Source organism: Vombatus ursinus, unplaced genomic scaffold (assembly GCF_900497805.2).
Source record: "Vombatus ursinus unplaced genomic scaffold, bare-nosed wombat genome assembly UNPS02014801.1, whole genome shotgun sequence".
NCBI lineage: Eukaryota > Metazoa > Chordata > Mammalia > Diprotodontia > Vombatidae > Vombatus > Vombatus ursinus.
In genome coordinates this window covers 6,803,479-6,825,381 of record NW_020954579.1, presented here as the reverse complement: position 1 = coordinate 6,825,381, position 21,903 = coordinate 6,803,479, and the positions used below count along the sequence as shown (strand labels likewise).

The window sequence follows — 21,903 nt, the reverse complement described above, 5'->3', positions numbered from 1 at the left end:
TCCTTTCAATGTACAATGCTCAATCTATTTGCACTCCTGAATCTGGATTTAAAATGACCGAAAAAAGCTGCAGCCAGCCGCTCAAAACAAACACGCGAAAACTGGCAGCGTGGGAAGGACGAAACGCCGAGCTGCGCTTTGTCTCCGCAGACTGACGTCCCAGACGCGCTTCCCCGCGCCAGCCGGAACCACGTATTGCCCGGTGTGGGTCGGGGCTGGGCTCAGTTTCCGGTCGGAAGAGAGAAGCCGGCGGCCCCGGAAGCCTCTGTTCGCGTTCTCCCGTCACCTTTTCGCGCCCGCCCCCGCTGCTCGCTCCGGAGCGAGACCGAGGTCGAGGCCGGGTGCCGACTGTCCTTCCCCAAGATGGCGGCGGGGCCGGGCCGGCGGCGGCGGCTGTTGCAGCTACTCATGCAGTTCGGTTCGGTGCTGCTCACACGGTGTCCGTTCTGGGGCTGCTTCAGCCAGCTCATGCTGTACGCCGAGCGGGCCGACGCGCGCCGGTGAGCTAGCCTGCTCGGCCACCGTAGGCGGGCGGGCGGGGGGCTGGGAGGGAGGGGGGGCGGGGCGGGGGGGCGGGGGGGGGGGCGAGATGGGGCGGAGTGGAGCGGGCACGGAGGAGGCGGGCGACTTACCTGTTACTGCCGAGGCGGGGCGAGGGGAGAGAGACACTTACTAGGGCTATGTTATGGGGATAGTATGTGGGACCGCCGCTGCAGGTGTGATAGGGAGGGTAGCACTTCCTGAACGCTGGAAGAGGCATTCTTGCCTCTCAGGATTGGGTCACCATTGGGTGCCCTGGGTTGGGGGGTGGTAGTGCAAGGCTTTTTGGATGGGAGCAAGCAGTTCTTGGGATCTTAGATTTAAAGCAGAGCTTTTCTTTGTATTCCCCTCCGCCCCTTCCTTTGCACAGTGCCTACACACTAGCCGTTTAATAAAATAATGCTTCTTGAGTTGACTTGAAAGGCGGTTTACTTTAGGGGTCATCTAGCCCAACCTCATCTTACACTTTGACAAACTGGGAGGTGGGGGTGGAGCATAGCAGCGTGGTAGTGACTTGCTCAAGGTCACACAAGTAGTGGCTGAGCCACGATTCAATCTCAGGTCTTCTGACTCCAAATACAGTGTGCTGTGATGCCCAGTAGGAGCTTGGCATAGACAATGTGTCTGCTGGGCATCCTACAGGACCCCACATTGCTGCTTTGCTTACTCTTCAGGAAGCCAGACATCCCAGTGCCCTACCTGTACTTTGACATGGGGGCTGCTGTGCTCTGTGCCAGCTTCATGTCATTCGGGGTGAAGCGCCGTTGGTTTGCACTGGGAGCTGCCCTCCAGCTGGCTGTCAGTACCTATGCAGCCTATATAGGGGGCTATGTCCACTATGGAGACTGGCTTAAGGTGAGTGATGTCCTCCTGGGCTTCGGTTGTAGCAGCCTGAGCTGGGAGGGGAAGGGAGTGGGCAGAAGACTAGAGTTTTTGTGCCAAAACCATGTGTGGTAGCCAGTGAGTTATTTTCCATTCATGGTATCTAGGTGAGTGGGTATGGTGCCCAGTTAGTCCCTGTTGGGAGTGGGGTTGTGTGATGCTGGGGCCCCTGAGAATTAAGCAGGGACACATTTGGTATCTGTAGTTAGTACCATCATTGGTGTCAGTGGGAGGGAAGATGGCTTTAGGAATCATGCTGGGAGAACTGGGGAGAGGAATAGGGGAGGGGAGAAGATGAGGGCATCAAGAAAGACTTCCTGAGGAGGAACATTTATGTTGTAAAACAGGAGAAATTGACTGTCTTGGGAAGGACAAAAGTGGAGCTTTGCTCTGGGGAGGCTTCTTTGGATGCGCTATTTCTGATAGGGTCTCCTATCCCATTTCCAGGTCCGAATGTATTCCAGAACCATTGCTATTATTGGTGGTTTTCTGGTGTTGGCTAGTGGGGCAGGTGAACTCTATCGCCAGAAACCACGAAGCCGATCTCTTCAATCTACAGGCCAAGTGTTCTTGGGCATCTACCTCATCTGTGTGGTAGGTTGGGAGGGTTTGAAGGGTTGGGGTGGGTCTTCCCATCGATATCCATTCTTTGGAGAGAGAGTTCCAGTTAGCTGAACAGGGATGGGACTTCCCCACATTCCAGTGGAGGTTTGCTGGCGATCTGGAGAGTAGCTGGCATGTTGTCCTTTTCCAGGAGAGGAAGGAACATCCTAAAGCCATGAATCCCCTCTGCATAGCAACTTGGCCTTACTAAAGGGCATGTTTCTGGGTGATTCGGGGAAAGGTGTTCTTACTTGCTGGGTTCCCTTTGTTCCTGGGATTGGGCTGACTCTATCTAGGAGTTTCTCTTATGTCAGCACTGATCCCAGGGAAAGGGTTGGCATTGACCCTACAAATCCTAGTCCTACCTGAGAAGCCTGGGTTAAAAGATTGCTTCTTATCCTCGTCCCAACCTGAGCTCCAGTTGTACTATAGAGAATATTGATTCAGTTCAGGGGCCACATAAGACAGACTAAGCTGGGGTGGTGAGAGGAGTAATTCTAGACTGACTATCTTCTGGGGCAATCGTTGCTAATGGAAAATGGGTCAGTGGCAGCTAGGTGGCGCAGTAGATAGAGCACTGGCCCTGGATTCAGGAGGACCTGAGTTCAAATCTGGCCTCAAACACTTGACACTTACTAGCCGTGTGACCCTGGGCAGGTCACTTAACCCCAATTGCCTCACCCAAAAAAAAAAATGGGTCTCTGCCTTATACTCAGTAAAGCTGGACTATTCAATTCGGCAATTCAATAAACATTTATTAAGGATCTGATCGATGGAGTGCCCTGCAATAGACACTGAACAAGACAAAAAAAGAAATAAGACCTAGGTCCTAATGTCCTGGAACTTATGGCCTAGGAGGGAAACAAAACATGTACACAGATAACAAAATAAGGCTCATAAAAAAGCTTTTGAGTGGGTGGGTCAAGAAAAGCTTCATTGAGGGGCAGGAGCCCTTGAGCTGAGCCTTGAGCAAAGAGTGAGTTATCAAGAGTACAGATGGGAGAGGGCCTTCTAGGCTTGACTGGGATGAGGGTGGGGATTGCTTGTGTGTATTGGGCACAGTGAGAATGGAGGCAGAGGGGTGGAGATGGAAAGGCATGGCATGTATTGGAGCCATCCAGGTGGGCTGAAATATTTTTGGAGGAATCCAGACCTGTGATTTCATCAGCGTCAGGAATTCTTGGTGTGGAGACTCTTTCTACCTATGCAGATCACCAGTTTACCTGTAATCTATAGCCTTAGTGAACTTCTGGGAGACAGGGATAGCTCATAGGTATCAAAAGCAAGACTTGAAACCAAGTCTCCCTGGTTCTCTCTCCACTTTGCTCTGCTGTTTTTCTTGGCTGGAATAAAATTTTGTGTAAGATGTCGTTCCTGTTTTTGTAGAATGTATGGTTTGGTTTGGTGATATGGCACAAACAGCACAACTAACCATGCTTGATTTCACCAGTGATCAGATTATTGCCTCCTCTGGGCTGCACTCGCTCTTCTGTGGCCTGGCAGAAGGTGCTTTTGAGTCTCTGGCAGAAAGATTTATCCTTTTATCCTTCACAGGATGAATTTCTTCATACTCAGCTAGGCTGGTCCATGGCCATCCATCCCCATGCCTTTGAAGGCCTCCTTTCTGGGATAGTTCTGTGATTTTCCAAGATTTTCTTTTTTAAATAGTATTTTATTTTTTCCCAATTATATGTAAAAATAATTTTAACATTCTTTTTTTTTAAATTTTGAGTTCCAAATTTTCTCCCTCCTTCAACTCCCTCTTCCCTAAGATGGTAAGCACTTTGAGATATATATATATATATATATATATATATATATATATGTATATGCATGTGCAGTCATGTAAAACATTTCCATATTAGTCATGTTGTAAAAGAAGAAACAGACCAAAAGGAAAAAAAACCACACACATAAAGTGGAAAATAGTATGCTTTGATCTGCATTCAGACTCCATCAGTTCTTTCTCTGGATGTGGACAGCATTTTTCATCATGAGTCCTTTTTTCCAAGATTTACTGTTTCTTTGAGATGTCTCTTTAAGACTGAGTTTCAGAGAAAGCACTGATTGGCATTGATTGGGGAAGCCCCTTTCTGGGAGACTCCTCCACTGATGGAGCCACAGGTCTGGTTTAAAAGACAAAGTTTGTGTATGTGTGTGTTTGATCTCATCCTGCTTCCATGCCTTTGCCGTGATTCCTGGAATGGACACCCTACTCAGCTGGCCCACTTTGATTCCCTGTCTTCCTTGAGGGAACAGCTCAGGGCCCACCTTCTTCAGGACACCTTTTCTTGTTTAGCACTTTCTCTCTCTTAAAAATACCGTGCATTGCTTTTTTATACTTTGTATCGCCATATCTGGGTACATGTTGGTATCCCCCAGAAGGGACGTAAGCTACTTTTGGGCAGGAACTATTTAGTTTTTGTCTTTGTATCTTCAGTGCCTAGCTCAGTGTCTAGGACATACTAAACACTTAGTACATGTTTGTTGAATTGAATTGAAATATGTGAAGGAGAGTAGTGTAAGACAACATTGGAAAAAGAAGGGGTCTCAAATGCCAGACTCAGAAGGTTGGACTTGATTCATTTGCCAGTGGGAAACTACTAAAGTTTTTTGGGTAGCAAGTAATGTCAATTTTGTACATTAGGTTGATTACTATGGCTGGCATAGTAAGATAGATTGAAGGAGATAGATATGGAGGTAAGGATATCTATTAAGTGACTGTGTCAGTAGCCCAGTAGCTGTTATATACTTGGTGCTTACTAAATGGTTATTGATTGATATAAACATTATGGGAGAGAAGGTGTCAACAGTGACTCAATTTTGTGTATAGTTACAGAGTACCTATCAGGGGTGCTTGTCAATAGGGTCATGTTTTAGAGACATTAAGGAGGAGGAAGACTCAGGAGCCATTTAATTTGTCAATTAGGAGATTATTAGTGACCCTAAGAACAGTTTTGGGAAGAGTAGGGAAGAAGGAACCCCAAATGCAAGAAGTTGAGTGGGTTATGGGGAATTGAAAGCTTTAAATAAGTATAAACCAGTCTTTGGAGGTTTGTTGGTGAAAAGGAGGAGAGATATGGGCTAGCAGTTGGAGGGAGTATCAGGGTGAAATCTGTTAGGAGAGAGAAGACCTTCCCCAGAAGGGAAGGGAGTGAGTGGAGAGAAGGATTGAGCATGCAGAAAGGTCAGCTGGGTCCATCAGAGTTGGGTGGGGATAGGATTAACAGGCTTTGGAATTAGGAAGGCTAGTATGCAAGGGATTGCAGAGTGAAGTAGCAGCTGAGGAATTGGAGGCATTGGGTCTAAATTACTCTTGCTAGAGGTTTGTCAGTTGAAGCAAGGATAGAGATGAGGGGTGTGAGATGGTAGCTGGAGGAGTCAGCATGATTTAAGAATACTTTTAAGACAACTACAAATCAAGGGGGTGAATCAATGAATCTTCAAAGGGGGGTGATCAGTGGTTGAATTGAATTTATATAGAGGGGAAAGTATTCCAGTTAGGGGTAATACTGTGTCCCAGGGACCACTGACCTCCCCCTGCCCTCGCCCCAGGCTTACTCTCTCCAGCACAGCAAAGAAGACCGGCTGGCATATCTGAACCACATCCCAGGAGGGGAACTTACACTCCAGCTGCTCTTCATCCTTTATGGTGTCCTGGCTCTGGCCTTCCTCTCTGGCTACTATGTGGCCCTGGCTGCTCAGATCCTGGCTGTCCTGCTACCCCTCATCATCCTCCTCATTGATGGAAACATCGTCTATTGGCACAACACTCGACGAGTTGAGTTCTGGAATCAGATGAAGCTCATTGGCGAGAATGTGGGCATCTTTGGGGCTTCGGTGATCCTGGCCACGGATGGCTGAATGGCACCCCTTAGGAATGGGGTGAGAGGGGCAGATTTTTTTGGGGGGTGGTGGTACAGGGGATTTTCTTCCATAGGCTGTTTATTTATGCTTAAAAAACAAAACAAAACCAAAAAACTTTCTTTTGTAATGATTGACATGAAAAAGATCTTTATCCTGTTTCCCTAGGAAATGCACTTTAAGAGAAAGGAAGAAGCCCTAGCAACTGGGATGGAGTGGGGGTGATGACCTCCCCCAGGGCTTTTCTGACCCAGGAAGGGAGGATTTATTTCAGGAGAGGAACCTCTGGGAAGATCTGGGGAGGCTTATGGGGTGGTAGGGCCAGTAGAGGAAGGGAGAAGTTGGATAGACAGAAGCAGACTAGAAGAGAAGCAAAGACACAGAGAAAGACAAGGACCAGATGTGTATATTTCTTTTTCTTACGGTGTCTAGCATTTTGATAATGGGGGTGTGTGTGTGTGTGTGTGTGTGTGTGTGTGTGTGTGTGTGTGTGTTGTACGTAGCAGCATGGACCAGACTCAAGACTAGACAAGGGGACTGACCCAGCCCAGTTTAAGTTTCATTTGTATTCTCTGGGTTTCTGAAGGACAGGGGCAAAGCTAGTCTGTTCCTATCAGCCCCCTTCACCAATCTGCTTAACATTCCTCCTTGACTGGGACCCAGGGTAAGGTGATTGAGAACATGGCTCTCCTCCAACCCATTGTCCCCACTCTGATTGAAACCTTCTCCAGGATCCGCCATGTCTTTGCTCCAAGTTGTGAGGTGGATATCCTGGGGGCAAGAGCACCCCTCTCCTCCTTTTCCGTGTTCCCCAGTCACCGTACTCCACCATCTTCCAGAAATAAACACTCTATACATACTTTTGGGTTTGCTTTTCTAGTTTCTCTGCAGGCGCCTTTGATATGAGCTGGTTTCTTACCCTAGATCATCTCTTCTAGCACTTGCCTCTCACTTTGCCCTCTGTTTTGGAGATTCCATGCTAAAATACCCACTTGCAACTTTTGGTTCTGTTCTGTTTTTGTTCTCCAGGTTGGGAGTTCTTCCTGATGGGTCAATTTATTTTTTCCTGCTACAACTCAGATTGATTCTCCATCCCACACTCCCCAGCCTTTTTTGTTTTTTAAATGAAGAAGTATGTGGATACCTGATTTCTTGTGTAACCAAAGAGTTAGGGACTTATTTCCGTCCAAATGTGCAGGAAAGCAAAGATGACAGTGGCTGGAATGGACTCATGGCCCCTGGCTCCCCAGTATCTACTCACTGGAGTGCGAGTACCCGCTTCTGCTTTGGCCTGACTTCTAGACATTGGCAAATAGTCCCATTCCCCCAAACTCCAAATCCAGCATGTCATCTGAGCTTTTAAAATCAAAATGTCGATGAGTCTGTCTTTCAGCTAATATTGGCAGTTGATGTTTGCCTTAGCAGTTCTCACAGGATAAATGTTGCTTTCTGTACTTACTGGCTTTACAGCAGGCCTGTTTTGCCCATCTTCTCACTTTGGATCAGGATGATGAGATTTTTTTTGAGGGGTGAGGGTAGCATTGAGATCTTGGGCTATAGAGAGAGTAGGACTTGGGACAGGGACCGAGGCTGCTGCTGGCCTGATTTGGATGGACAATGACTATTCCTGGACCTGAAGGTCACTGGGAACTGTACAGGGGATCATTTCTGCTCGTCCTTTTTCCAACAGGACTTCTTTTTCTTCCCTACACTCTTACAGAGGGTAGGAATAGAGTCTTTCAGTGAGGGGCAAAGTCCTGGTCAGTAGAGTCTGACTTTGAAAATGCTCCCACCTTGCTATTTTTCTCCCCAACCCCAGGAACCTCTTCTGCATCCTATTTTCTCAGGACGGCTCTCTCTCTGTTAACTCCTGGCCCCCCCCCCCCCCCCCAATCTGAGAGCTGAAAGGAGCTAACATTTAAATAGGAGACTCAGGAAAAACCTAGGACCTGAAGAAACTAATCTTAAATGGTGAATTTTAGGAGTAGTAAGAGGCAAGGGTAATATCTGGGGATAGTAAACCTCAAATCACACATGGAGGTGGCCGTGTATTTCACCCATACATCAGTTGGCCCTGGGTAGGAGCCTTGATGGGATCGGAGTTCCCAGAGCATGATGAAGAAATAGATACTAGTTGCTTTGGAACAGCTGTCAGAGTTCTGGACAGCAGGTTCCAGATACCCATACTCCATTCAGGTAGGCTAGCCTCCCTGTTTCTGCTGCTTTACTGGCTCCCTCCCCTTCCCAGAGTCTGAGGGCCTCAAGGCCTTCCCATCTCCCCTTCTATGCAAGTTTCTCAGCCAGTAAACCCAGGCCTGCCTCCTAACTTCTCTGGGACCACTGCCTCTGCATGGCTCTTGGCTGTGCATTCAGTTGGGCTGGGGCCCGAAGGGTTGATGGTTCCTGTCAGCTGCCTGGGTCAGAGGCTGGTTTGCAGAAGGAGTCAGGCAGTCCCTTGGCATGGTTAACAAGCTCATAGGAGTCCCGGATGTCAGACAGGCCAAACCAGAAGAAGATCCACTGTTTGTTGGAGAAGCTCCCATCACAGTTCTTAAAGTACCTGGGGTGGGAAGGGAGCAGTGGATGGGCATGTCAGTGCATGGGACCACTGCCCTCCTCCAGTCCCAGCACACCCAATTGCCCCAGCTTGTGGGAAGGATTCCTGGACTTGGACTCTGAGAAGTCTATGCTACCCTCTTTCTGGCTAGTGCCATGCTTTGTCCAACTGGGGGGCAGATTCTTATTTTGAAATGCTGGCTAGTATTCCCTCAATATCTTCTTGGCTTAGCTTGAACGCTTATTGCCTGTGAGAAGAGAATCCACTGGAGCACAGCTGGGAGGGAGGGGCAGGGGATGGCTAAGTGGATGCAGGAGAACCATTGCCTTTGTCTAGCCTAGGGATTCTTAACCATTTTTGGTGCCATGGACTCCGTCGGCAGCAGTCTGGGAAAGCCTGTGGACCCCTTCTCAGAATCGTGTTTGTAAATGCATAAAATATAGTATGTTGGATTACAAAGGAAACCTATTACGTTGAAATGCAGTTACCATCTGTTTTTGTTTTAAAGAATGCACAGACCCCTGGTCCAGAGGGGTGGAGAGGAGTCTATTTGGTGGAAGAAATCATTGAATTAATATAAAGAAAAGCCGCCTCCCAGGTGCTGCAAGTTTGTTCAGCTGCTAATCAGCTGTGCTTATATATACTACCTGTATATAATACACTTCCTAGAGGCAACAGGCTTGAATAGAACTGTTGCTTAGTGAGTAGGGGCAGAGTGGGTGTAGCAGCTAGCCCTAAGGTAGGACTAGGTCCTGGGGAATCAGAGGCACTCAACTGCTTTCTGAGAGGGTGAAGAGAGTGTTTAACTTGATCTGAAGCAGGGAGAGGCCAGGAGCAGAATCCACTTCATGGACCTGAGTGGAGATCAAGCTGGGTATAGACTGAACCGAAATGACTGAACGTACCTTCCTAGGCTTAAGGGATCACTGCACATATTTTCCCTTTTGCTAGATGAAACTGAATTTTGTTACTTTCTGGTGAGCTCCAATCAATATAGAGCCTGTCCCTTCAGAAATCTTACACTTATATGGGTCTGTGAATGTGTTGTTCCTCACCAGCAGGGATATAACAAAAGAAAGGGAATGGGTAGATGGCTGTGATCTCTGGAGAACCCCTGAGTCCTGGAGGATCTGCAGCGAGGGGGCCTCATGGCACACAGAAATGACAGGGTATCTGGAGGCGATGAAGAAAATCCAGGCCACAGGGTCCAGGTGACAGATTTGGTAGTTCTATGATAGCTATAGCATCTGCTGCTTGAACCCTGGACTTGGAGGGAATATTATGGGCACAGTAGCCCAGGGTGTCACTCATACATCTGTGCTATGGTATAATTGTAAATGCATTGGGTCCAGAGGCAGAAAACCCTGATTCTGGTCAGTCACTAACTTGCTTTGTGACCATGGGCTTCAGGTTTTGGGGGGTTCTCATTGGTCAAATAATGGATCTGGACTAAATGATCTAGATCTATCTAGTGTCTTTCATTTAGGAGTTAAAATATAGAGGGCAGTTAGGTGGTGCACGGTCTCAGGAGTAAGGAGGACCCGAGTTTAAATCTGGCTTCAGACACTTGACACTTAATAGCTGTGTGACCCTGGGCAAGTCACTTAACCCCATGGTCTAGCCCCGCCAAAAAAAAGTTAAAATATAGACAATGCCTATGCCTACCAGGGGTTGATGGGATTGGTGACACGGGATCTCCAGAAAAGTCGATGCAAGTCCTGTCGCATGCACTCCCATAGCATCTGGCCTGAGCCCTGTCCCTTTCTGCTTGAGTTCACCACAAACTTGTCTAGGTAAGGGGTGCCTCCCAGCACAGGTTCAGTGGTCAGGATGGCTGCAGCATTGTACCTGGAACCAGGGCGAGTGGGACAGGGTCAGGGTTTCCCCTAACCTCACCGGCAGCTTTCTGGGCCTCTCCTTCCACTGGCTCAGAGACCTGTGAGGCTTGTCAACATTTCCCAGGGGTTCCTTTAGTAAGATTCTTACAATAGTTGGGTATATTTGTCCTCTGTCTCCCACCTCGTTCTCTCTTGCCTCAGCCCCTCTCTGACACCTTCAGGAGCCATAGATGCTACCCATGGCATAGGCACCACTCCTGGGTCAGCACTGCCTTGGCTCACCCTTCAGAATAGTAAATGGACTGCAGCCGTGGTCGAAGAGAGGCCAGATAGTCATCCCGAAGTTTCTTGCCAAAACTCGCATTTATGAGTTCTACCAGCCGCTTCTGATCCAGCTTCTCTAGGCTGTCTACTCGAAGCATCCGCTCAACGTTCTTAAAGAGTGTCCCTGACCCTAGAACGGGGAGATAACAGGGCAACTAAATGGCCTACTCCCCCTCACCACCTCTACCTTGCCATGGAAAGTTAACAGGGATTGCATTATTACCCCCCCCCCCCATCCGGTACTCCCCAGGCTGCCTAGGGTTATCTGCTCCTCAGTGGGCTACCCCTTTTTTTCCAAACTCCCCCAGGAAACAAATAAAATGTGGTGCTGACCTGGTCTGAAAAAGTATCTCCCAATAACTCCATCTCCATTTTGGTATAGCCAGTCTCCCGACTGGGAAATCTCCCCATGCTGGTGTCACCACCTTCCCCTTGGAACCCATAGGAACTAACTAGGGGGGGAAAAGTAACCAAAGGGATATTGCAACGAGCCTGCCTCGTGTATTGCTATAAATCTTTGGTTGCCAGTCTTAACATGTCCACCAGCATCCTGCAGGTAGCATTCATTTGGTAGATATCTCCCCACCGGCTAGGCTTACCCTTGTTGCTGAAGAGTTCGGTAAGCAAGGTATTGGCAGATGTTATGACAGCTGAGGAGTCATGGGATAGTCTGCCTAGTACATCCACAATGAGCCGCATTTGCTGCCTCTCCTTGCTGCTTACCCACTGGGCATTTGTCACTAGGTCCAGGTCAGCTGGCAGGTTCACATTACTCAGAACCTAGGGACAGGGAGAGAGCATGACAATGAACCTATCACTAGCCCCTTTCTCTGAGCCCAGACCTTGATCAAGAGCTTCCTGTCATGATCCTTCTTTCTAATGATTTCCCAGCCGTCCTATTGATTCCCTTTTCCATAGTGTACCCCCCAGATTCAAGGGCTGGTCACGTGAAGTGACATAATGAAGACAACAGAATCACAAGAACCATGCACGGACTAATGTAAGGATATTGGAGAACTGATAAAGGAAGCGCCCTCCCTCTTAGGAGAGAGTTGAGGACTTTGTAGTCATGGGCACATCATTTCCCTTCATTGTCAGACGTGGTTGCCCTGAGTTTGGTGGGGGTAGAGTAAGGGATGTTAAAGGAAATGACAAGCATAAAAGCAAAAAGCAATAATTAAACTTAAAAAAAAAAATTTCAGAGGCTGGTCTGATCTTAACAGGTTGCCTGCATATCAACTTGACCCTTTCAGTGTGGGGTCCTGGGCATCCCTGAACCCAGAAGGGACAAATGCAAGGTGAGACACCAGAGGTAAACAAAGGGGGCTAGGCAAGGGACAATCAAATTTTGCTGTTTACTTGGGTGAGACTGAGACAGGGATCAAGACCCAAGTTCCTGGGGTCGAGGTGGGATGAAGAGATAGGAAAATGGAGGATTGGCAAGGTGGATGTGCTCTACCTTCTGATTGGCATCCCGTAGGCCCCCGGTAGTGTTGAGGAAGATGATCTTGGTGGGCAGCAGAGCCTTTGCCAGAGCAGCAGTGACCTCCAAGGAATTGAGCAGCACAGAGCGCCGTACACCTGTCTCGCCAATAGGACACAGGATGGGGATGCTACCCGACTCCAGGCACCATTTTAGCAGGTCTGTCTCCACAGAGACAATGCCACCATAGCTGCAGGTAAGAGTTGCAGTAGGGGCTCAGCTGTCTGGGGTTCCATAACTCAGGGAGCAGGAGGCACAGATAGGCAAAGTACCAGCTTACTCTGATGTGTGGGGAAGTGGCAGGTTTGGAAGTATATGGGCTTAGGAAAGGAGGTTACTGTTAACCTGGTATGGGTTTGCAAAGAAGAGCTAGGGAATTGTACTGCTAGGGTCAGGGGATAGACCGAGTTAGCCATGGAACTCAGAGGGTGGGTGCTACGTACTTGGCATAGAGTGATTAGTAATGGGTAGTAGCAAGGAAGCTTGAATGTGCCTAGGGAACAGTAGATGGGGAAATGAAAGGCACTTACGTGGCATGGGGGGCAGGTTCAGCAGCGCTCAGCACAGACCCTCCCCCAAAAAAGGGCACAGCAGTGGCTGCATTGTGTCGTAGAGAGTCCACAAGGACCTTGCAGCTCTGAGCCATCTGGGCCTTGGCCTCCCAGAATGAAAGGCAGCCAGAGGGTGCGGTGGGTTCTGGAAGTCCAAGAACCACAAGTGGCTTCATATCCATTCGTTGCAAGAAGGCCAGAGCAAAGGCCAAACTTAGGACTGCCTCTTTGTTCTTGAACACAGCTTCATCCACCTTCAGAGGAGGAGGTGATGAGAGCATTGGAAATAGCCCAACCATCCTGTGTGCATTTAATGTTCTCACCCTTATGTGACTCAATGTTGCTATTGCTTTTGGTATCCTTGATATCTGAGCCTTTCACTGTGTAATGCCAATGTCCTCTGTCAGCCCCCCGCCCCAGATGTCTACACCAGTGCCCTCGTACCTACATAATGATCCCATATTCTCGTCTGCTGCCATCTGCTAAGGTGTCCAGGGTCCATTGCTGACCATGCCCCTTTGTCCTTGCCCCAGTCCTTGGTGTCTCTCCTCAGGGTTCTAGCTTCTCCCCCCCTCAGGCCCCCCCCCACCCCCGGTAGTATAGCCATGGGAGGCCTTCAGTATGGCCCTAAGCCTCTGGAGGTTTAGCAGCATCTTCCAGGATCCTTCCCTTTTCTTCCTTCCAGACCATATGCCCAGTCCTCAGAGCCCTGATTAGTGCTGCACTTCACTCCTGGACTGGTGCCCCACCCTTTGTTCTCCCCACCCCTCAATCTCATCCTGTTCCTTCAATATTCCCCTCCCCCTCTTTAGAGGTGGCCTTGGACCCCAGGGCTTACATAGGGCAAGGTAGGTGGGGCACTGGTTGTTGGGGGTGGGCCAAGGACGGGCAGGCTATTGCCCTGTTTTTCCTTCCTTAACTGCTAGTGCCTCTGAATCCAATGTCTCTTTCCAGCTCCTTCCCAACTCTACTGGTTTCTGTATTTCTCACATGGTATCCTACTTGCTGCCCAGTTTCCGCTTGCCTACCCTACTTCTCCCACCCCTACTCAAATCTGGGAAACATCCCCCACCATTACCCTAATAGTCAGTAGTCCGGCCAAAGGAAAGACCTCCCAAGATGGGCTTGTCCGAAGCTGGGAGAGTTCCTTTCCAATCTCACTCACTCTGCCTATCTGCAGGGCCAAAGGTGCCCTGTGCTCAGTTGATTGCACTAATGCCCCATTTCTGTCGCCATGTAACCTGCTAGGGGCCATCCACAACCTCCTTCCCAGCTCCTCTAATATACGGAGCCCCATTTTGGTTTGCCCATCGGCCCCAACCAGTGATATGGCAGGCTTCCTGTCGCGATTTGCCAAGCCCCATATCGAGATATGCCAATGTCGGTTTCTTTCCAGGACGTGCCTCACCTCGATGATGGCAAAAGGTTTATCCGCCGACTCATAAGTGGTCTGGAACTGGGTGAGCCAGTGCCTCGCCTCCCCGGGGCTGGCCCCACACTCGGTCAGGAACGCCTGGATGTCCCGCTGGACCAGCGAGCGGCTGGAGTGCGGCGCGGGGGCCACGGCGGGCGGGGGCGGGGGCGGCGCGGCGGCTGGACCCGGGAACGTGGTGGTGGCAGGCGGTCCCACTCCCGGAGGAGGTCCCTTGTCACCGGCCGTCTCTTCGGAATCCCGCTCGGCCTTCTGTCTCGGCAGCTGGGTCCGGACTTGGGCAGTACTGAGGAGGCGACCGGGGCTGGCACCCCCAGATCCCCGTCTCCTGGAACTACTGCTGAATCTGCGGGCACTCTCCAGGGCTGGGAGCCGCGAACTTGCTCCTGTCCCTGCAGCGGCTGCCACTCCGGCCAGGGTGCGAATCACCGGAGCTGTCGCCATGGTAACCCCTCCGGCCCCTCAGCCTGCGACAGTATGGACCTTGCACCCGGCTCCGGGGACACTCTTAACTCTCAGGGGGGCGGGGTCCAGGCCCGAGGTAGCTGGGGGGCGGGATCCCCGCGGTGTTGGGGTGAAGGAGGGGAGAACTCGGCTTCGTGACCTATTTGGGGCGAGGTCAGGAGGCGGGGCCCAGAGAAGGGCCACCCAGGTGTTCCATCCCTCCCCCCGCCCGGGAAAGACAACCAAGTAAGTCCTAAGTCATGCGGTCCCTGAGATAAGGCGGTGGGAGCTAGGCAGCCTTTGATCTGCAGCCAGGGTCGGTTCCAGGAACAGAACAGGAAGGGAGACTTGGCCAGAAGAGCGTGGTAGCAGGGGTGGGGCCAAGGGAGAGCATATTGATGGTGGGTGGGAGAGGAGCTGGGGGTCCAGGGGCTGAGGGAGAGTTGCAGAATTAGAGAAAAAATTAAGGGAAGACTGGGAATTAAGGGCTCCCAGACCCTCTCCACTGGTCTCCTTTGGACCAGAGTGAGGGGATCAGAGTAGAGAGGGCAGAGGGCTGGAACAAGGATTGGGACAGGAGTGAAGGATAGGAAGCGGGAGAGGGGACAGGGATGAGGACGCATGGTTTGAGGAGGAGTGGACTAGAGGAGATTGGGGGGGAGGGTTTCGAAGGTCAATCTCTCTCCTCCAAAGTTCTGTGGGCTTCCATCCACTCTCCCCTGGAACTCAGGATTGCCCAGTTATGGAATGACCACTCTCAGTTCCTACACTCAAAGGTCAAGTATCCCATGGGATAATGACACAGGTCATCTCCTCCATTCCCCTGCCTTCCCCCATGTAAACATAGGCTCTAGTTTGTTTTTCTATCACTTGCTGTCCTCAGCTGGAGTTTAGAGAAGGGGAGGGAGAGGGGGAAAAGCAATGTGGTACTTCTAACTAACTGGATTGATTTTTCCTGTTTCCTGCTTGGGGATTCAGGGAGGGGAGCAAGTCAATGAACCAAAGTCATCAAGGATCTCCCTCCCTATTAGTGGTCTGCCCCCTATTTCACTCATCTTCCCTCCTAACCCTCCTTTTCCCCTTCTCTCTCCACTACCCCATCTGGGTCCAGATCTGCTTAGAATCAGCTTGCTCCTGACACAGAGATCAGCAATATTGATAATTTCCCCCCTTCCTTAGCCCTGCCCACCCTCAGTGGCTATTTCCTCCTTATCTTTGAGGCAGACCTGGTTTGTACCAGTATCTTACCTGACATCATCCAGACAATCTGAAAACCTATACCTTGCCTTACTCTGTCTTTGAGTTTTGGCATCAGGCATTCCCCTGGGTCAGGATCCCCTTCTACCCCCTTTTCCCCAGTCTTGACTTTCCCTGAAACAATCACCTTCAAGAAGCTTGGTCTTGAATCCCTAACCCTTCATCCTCTCCTCATCCTTCTACCCTTGATGTGCATTCACAGCTCTCCCTCCTCATCTCCACCTCCTGGGTGCCCTGGCTTCCTTCACGTCCCAACTAAAATCCTTCCCTCTACACAGAGCCTTTCCCAATCCTTCCTTCTAGTATCTTCCCTCTGTTTATTTTCTATTTATCCTATATATGACTTGTTTATATGTAATAGTTGTTCCCTTTTTGTTGTCTACCCCATTAGATAATGGGCTCTTTTGAGGGCAGGACTGTCTTTTGCCTTTATTTGTATCCCTAGGATTTAGCATAGCGCCTGCAAGTAGAGATGCTTAATAAATATTTATTGACTCATTGATGTCAATCAATCAGCAAGTGCTTATTAAATGCCTACTATGTGCCAGGCCTTGTGCTGAGCCTTGGGAATATAAATACAAAGGCTGAAACAATTTCTACTCTTGAGTAGCTTATAATCTGACAAGGATACACTAGTATTTATGTTTATATGTCTATATCTATGGGCAGCTAGGTGGCACAGTGGATAGAGTGCTGGGCCTGAAGTCAGGAAGACTCATCTTCCTGAGTTCAAATTTGGCCTTAGATGCCTACTAGCTGTGTGACCCAGGGCAAGTCATTTGTTGAGGTCTAGGGATGCTGGGAACCCCAAAATTCAAGGGCAGAATAAGTGAGTCCTGCCTCAAATGAATCCAACTTTCTTTCAGTCAGAGACAAGGTTTATTATTGAGGTGGGCAAGATTTTAAGAATCTGCTCATTTGTGACACTTGTATTGACAACAGGCCAGACTCTTAAGGAATCTGAGCATTTGATGGGGGCAAGATGGACACTTGTATACAGTGATCAAGGAGTGAACAGAGAAGCACCCAGAAGGGCTGGGTACCCCAGGTGAACGCCAGGGATCTGGGAACCGGGGACCTGGGTCACCTGGAAAAGTCTAGGGCCTTTTAGCGGTCCATTGTCAGTGCCCCATATTCCCCCCTCAAACAAATGGAACCCAAATTCTTTTGGGGTAAGAGTGAAGATCTCTGATTCTGAAACTGCTTCCTGCTGGCAAGGGGTATAGAACTGTCCCTGCCTGGAGGGGTCTCAAAGAGGAGGTTGACTGGAACCGAGCCTGGCTGCATCCAGGGGATGATAGGGGAACATTGTCCGGTACCCATGGTTTGCTACCAACTGTAGGTGAATGGCCTGTAGAATGAAAGACACAAATCTGACAAGCAAGTGTACAGGGTCCAAATATAGGGAGAAATGAAAGTACAAAAGCCCCATTAAAATCATTCACATTTGACCTGCAGGATTATCTGATCTCCTTACTTTCTCAAAAGTTTAAGCAACACTTTTGCTGGTAGAAGTTTTCCACCCCGCCCCCATCCCCCTCCATTGCTTCCCACTCTTCAATAGTTACGAAAATGAATTTGCCAGAGACTGACTTTTATTTCAATTATAACAAAAGACTTGGGAGAATACTTAAGTAATGATTAGGCCAAATAGGTTATCTCCCTCTAAGAAAATTGACTGCACTGAAATTCTCTTCCCCAAACCGAACTGAAGAAGTTTCTGATTTAATTTTAGTTATTTGGAGTATTGAATGACTATGCATTCAGGTCAAAACAGCAAGATCTTACGTATCTTTTATTGTCTATTTGCTCTCACTATAGAAATTTGCTATAAAAGGATAAAGCAGGGACAAGATTTAGGGCCCAAATATGACAGGATAAAACATCCTTAGCTCTGTTTGAATTCAGATAATTCACAGTTTTCCAACTATGCAGTATCAAATCCACCTCATAGCCAGTCTCAGGAATAGCCAGGTAGGTAACATTCCTTTTCAAAGGAACGTAATGGGGAAACTGAGCCGGGACGATCCCATCTTAGACTGAGGCTAAAACCGTCCTCTCAGTTTTTCCCCCCAGAGGCAGACCTCCCACCTGTATCACATTCTCTCTGAGTAGCTTGTGGCATTTCTCTCAGATGGTGGATTATTGATTATGGATGTATTATTATGATCCATCAGACTACTCAAAATAAAATCAATTATAGCCCATGAGCTTTTACCTGAAATAGCAAGTTTCACTAATCACAGCTTAGGGAAAAATTTTCAGGATTTACATGTCAAATTTTTTTTTTTGGCTTTTTGCTAGGCAATTGGGGTTAAGTGACTTGCCCAAGGTCACACAGCTAGTAGGTGTTGTGTGTCTGAGAGTGGATTTGAACTCAGGTCCTCTTAACTTCAAGGCTGGAGCTCTATCCATTGTGCCACCTAGCTGCCCCTTACATCTCAAATTTAAATTTGTCCTGGTGTAAAAGCCAATCATTAGAGATCACCAATCAGGTGACTTCAATTTTGTTGAATGCATTTCCAAATTACTTTACACAGAGAATTGGCATGTGAAAGAAGAAACAGTTTGCAAAAGGAAAAAAATAAAGTGAAAATGTATGCTTTGATCTGCATTCAGACTCCATCAGTTCTTTCTCTGGATGTGGGTAGCATTTTCATCATGAGTCTTTTGGAATTGTCTTGGATCATTATATTGCTGAGAAGAGCTAAGTCAATCATAGTTGATTATTACACAATGTTGCTGTTACTGAATACAACCATCTCCTGGTTCTGTTTACTTCACTTTTTTATCATTTCATGTAAATCTTTCCAGGTTTTTCTGAAATCTGCCTGTTGAGCTTCCTCTTAAAGGAAGTGAGGAATTCCACTGGGGGATGTGAGGAAGGGAGTACATTCCACGTTTATGGGGGATGATAAATACAAAGGCTTACAGATGAGAGATGGAGTAATATGTTTGAGGAACAGAGAGAAGACCAAGGAAAGCAATGTATAATGAGGTTGGAAAAATAGTTTGGGGCCAGGTTGTGAAAGACTTCAGAAGGTAAACAAAAGAGTTTATAGTTGATCTTGGAGGTAATGGGGAGCCACTGGGGTTTATTGAGTAGGGGAGTGACACATACAAATCTGTGCATAAAGAAAATCACTTTTGCAGCTGGGTAGAGGAAGAATTAGAGGAATGAAAGCAGGAAGACTGATTAGGAGGACAATACTATGATAGTTTAAGTGAGAGGTTGATAAGGGCTTGAGCTAAATTAGTAACTGTGTGAGTAAAGAAAAGGGGTTAGATGCGAGAGCTGTTGCAGAAAGAGAAAGGAAGGAAGGAAAACAAGCATTTATTAAGTGTCTAATGTGCCAGGCACTGTGCTGAGTGCTCTACAAATATCTCATTTGATCTTCGCAACAACCCTGGGAGGCAGGGGCTGTTAACCCCATTTTACATTTGAGCCAATGGAAGCAGACAGAAGTTAAGTGACTTGCTCAGGATCACACAGCTGATAAGTGTCTGAGGCCAGATTTGAAATTCCTGACTCGAGGCCCAGTACGAGAAGTCTAATATTCCCAAGTACTGTGGAACCAGATTAAAATGTAATTGGGAAATATTTAACACAATAAGTATAAATATGACAAAAATAGATAACATTACATTTTAAAATTAAGTCAACATGTGGCTGACAGGGATCCTTATGGATGGATTGGTGGCTCTGTTTCTATTTGAGTTTGATACTACTAAGATTAGGGACCTGCAAGATTGTAAGAAAGATGGTTCCTTCAACAGAAATAGGAAAGTTTGGAAGTGAGAAAGCAATAAATTCTATTTTGGACATGTTGCATTTGAGATGTCTTTGGGATATACAGTTTGAAATGTCCCCTAAGCAGTTAGTGATTCCAAACTAAAGCTCTGGGGAGTATATGGGACCGGTTATACAGAGTTGTTCATCATTTGCTCTAAACAGTATAAAATACCTGGAAGTAGTGTCACAAAATACCTGCCAAAACAAGTCCAGGAATTATATGAACAAAATTAATTATTACAAACATTTTTATACAAAAAAAATCAGATTTAAGTAATTGGAGAAATATTAATTGTTCATGGGTAGGCAGGGCCAATATAATAAAAATGACAATTTTACCTAAACTAATTTATATATCCAATGCCATCACAATTAAATTACCAAAAATTATTTTACTGAGCTAAAAAATAATAACAAAATTCATTTGGAAGAACAAAAGGTCAAGAATATCAAAGGAACTAATGGAAAAAATGTAAAGGAAAAGGGTTTAGCAGTATCAGATCTTAAACTATATTATAAGGCAGTAATTATCAAAACTATATGGTACTGGCTAAGAAATAGAAAAGCAGATCAGTGGAACATAATAAACATACAATTTACAGCAGTATATGACTATACTAACTTTGTGTTTGACAAGTATAAAAACAAGTTTTTGGGATAAGAATTCATTATTTGGTAAAAAATTGTTGGGAAAACTAGAAAGCAGTATGGCAGAAATTTGGCATAGACCAATATATCATTTACCAAGATAAGGTCAAAATGGGTACATGACCTCCTAGATATAGAGATATTACAAGAAAATTTGAAGAACATGGAACATATTACCTGTCAGACTTCTGGATAGGTGAACAATTTATGAATAAACAAGATATAGAGGGCAGTATGAGGTATAAAATGGATAATTCCAATTACATTAAATAAAAAAAGTTTGTGTGTAACTAAAAGAATATAGCCAAGATCAGAAGGAAAGCAGAAAATTGAGGTTAAAATTTTTATTCAGATAAGGGTCTCATATCTAAAATACATCAAGAACCTTGTCAAATCTATAAGAATATGAGTCATTCCCCAATTGATAAATGGTCAGAGGATATGAACAGTCATTTGCATTCTGATGATAAACCCTTATGAGGTCACTGAGTGTAGAGAGGGAAGAGGGCTCCAGGTAGAGACTTGGGGGATATTCATAGTTAGGGGCTGGGATAAGGAGCAAATGATTGGTCATAAATGTGGAGTGCTTGGCAAACTTTAAAGCATAATGATCTTAAAGCATAAATATCCAGCAAAAGAGATTGAAGAGAATTAATTGGAGAGGTAGGGAGAGAACCAGAAGAGAGTAGTGTCACAAAAACCCAAAGAAGAGAGAGTATTTAGAAAAGAGTGATCAGTAGTATCAAGAATGCAGCAGAAAAGGCAAGAAGGATGACCACTGAGGAAAGATCACCAGGTTTGGAAATTAAGTCAGCAATGATAACTTTGGAGTGATCAGCTTCAGGTGAGTGTTGAGGGGTTGGGAAGTGAGTGAAGGAGGAGACAGAATGGAAGCCACCAATTTTTTCATCTTCTGCTAGAGTTTGGCTGAGAAAGGGAGGAGAGATAACTTAAGGGAATGATAGGGTACAGTCATGGTTCTTTTTGTGAAGTATGGGAGAAACTTGGGCATGTCTGAAAGTCAAAGGGAAGGGACCAACCCTCACTTAAGGATCTAGAGGGTCCATCCTTGTCTTTGTGTCCATGTCTGTCCTGAGTGGGAATCCAGTCTCACCTTTCAGACAAGGAGCACCCCTAGGATAGAGACTGTGTTTTCCTCATCACACACCCCGAGGTCAGGAATTGTGCTTTCATCATATCAGATTACAGGTTCTCTGAGGTCAGGAATTGTTTCCCTACTGTCAAAATGAAGGAAGGGGTCATTATTTTCCCCCACCAGAATACAAGCTCTTTGGGACCAGGAGCTATCCTCTCCCTCTCAGCCCAGAGTTTACTGAAGGCAGGGAATAGCTTCGCTAAGGGGACTGATTATACCTTTTCTATTGGACTAGTGTCTCTAAGATGGCAACTCCATCAGATTGGAACTCCACCAGATTGGAAACTTATTTCCCTTTCAGAATAAGAGCTTCTTGGGGGCAGAGGCTACATCTCTGTTAGACTGGGAGTTACAAGGAGCTTTGATGTTTGCTAGGCACTTTCCTCACAACTGCTTCGTAATGTAGGTAGTGTAAGTATTATTATACAGATGATGAAAATGATCCTTAGGTCAAGTGACTTGTTTACCATCACATAGCTAATAAGTGTCCAAGTGGGCACTTGAACCTATATCATCTGGCTCCAAGATCAG

At 47.1% G+C, this 21,903-nt stretch overlaps 2 protein-coding genes across 3 annotated transcripts; one reads left to right on the top strand and one right to left on the bottom strand.

Annotated features, from left to right (window-relative positions):
- Nucleotides 1–259: 259 nt before the first annotated feature.
- Nucleotides 260–7,720, top strand: TMEM101 (transmembrane protein 101). Of its 2 annotated transcripts, XM_027873239.1 has the most exons (5): nt 260–500; nt 1,215–1,395; nt 1,870–2,016; nt 5,581–5,910; nt 6,919–7,720. In XM_027873239.1, exons 1-4 carry the CDS (start codon nt 364–366, stop codon nt 5,887–5,889), a joined length of 774 nt encoding a protein of 257 aa, XP_027729040.1. In that variant the 5' UTR covers nt 260–363; the 3' UTR covers nt 5,890–5,910; nt 6,919–7,720. The 2 variants fall into 2 exon arrangements, with proteins under 2 accessions (XP_027729040.1, XP_027729039.1); XM_027873238.1 differs by lacking the exon at nt 6,919–7,720 and having other exon boundaries at nt 5,581–6,749.
- A 197-nt stretch (nt 7,721–7,917) lies between these two features.
- On the bottom strand, nt 7,918–14,536 carry NAGS (N-acetylglutamate synthase). The gene is made up of 7 exons (XM_027872681.1): nt 14,051–14,536; nt 12,622–12,896; nt 12,068–12,281; nt 11,208–11,388; nt 10,567–10,738; nt 10,112–10,294; nt 7,918–8,449 (listed from the first exon to the last, which is right to left on the bottom strand). Exons 1-7 carry the CDS (start codon nt 14,516–14,518, stop codon nt 8,296–8,298), a joined length of 1,647 nt encoding a protein of 548 aa, XP_027728482.1. The 5' UTR covers nt 14,519–14,536; the 3' UTR covers nt 7,918–8,295.
- Between the last annotated feature and the right edge of the window lie 7,367 nt (nt 14,537–21,903).

What these genes read in the sequence shown, in the direction of transcription:
- TMEM101 (XM_027873239.1), top strand. Translation starts at nt 364, where the DNA reads ATGGCGGCGGGGCCGGGCCGGCGGCGGCGGCTGTTGCAGCTACTCATG. An exon ending in GAGCGGGCCGACGCGCGCCG is followed by an intron (nt 501 to 1,214) that starts GTGAGCTAGCCT and finishes CTTACTCTTCAG; the next exon opens with GAAGCCAGACATCCCAGTGC. An exon ending in GCATCTACCTCATCTGTGTG is followed by an intron (nt 2,017 to 5,580) that starts GTAGGTTGGGAG and finishes CCCTCGCCCCAG; the next exon opens with GCTTACTCTCTCCAGCACAG.
- NAGS (XM_027872681.1), bottom strand. Translation starts at nt 14,518, where the DNA reads ATGGCGACAGCTCCGGTGATTCGCACCCTGGCCGGAGTGGCAGCCGCT. An exon ending in AACCTTTTGCCATCATCGAG is followed by an intron (nt 12,897 to 14,050) that starts GTGAGGCACGTC and finishes CCTCCTCTGAAG; the next exon opens with GTGGATGAAGCTGTGTTCAA. An exon ending in GAACCTGCCCCCCATGCCAC is followed by an intron (nt 12,282 to 12,621) that starts GTAAGTGCCTTT and finishes TCTTACCTGCAG; the next exon opens with CTATGGTGGCATTGTCTCTG.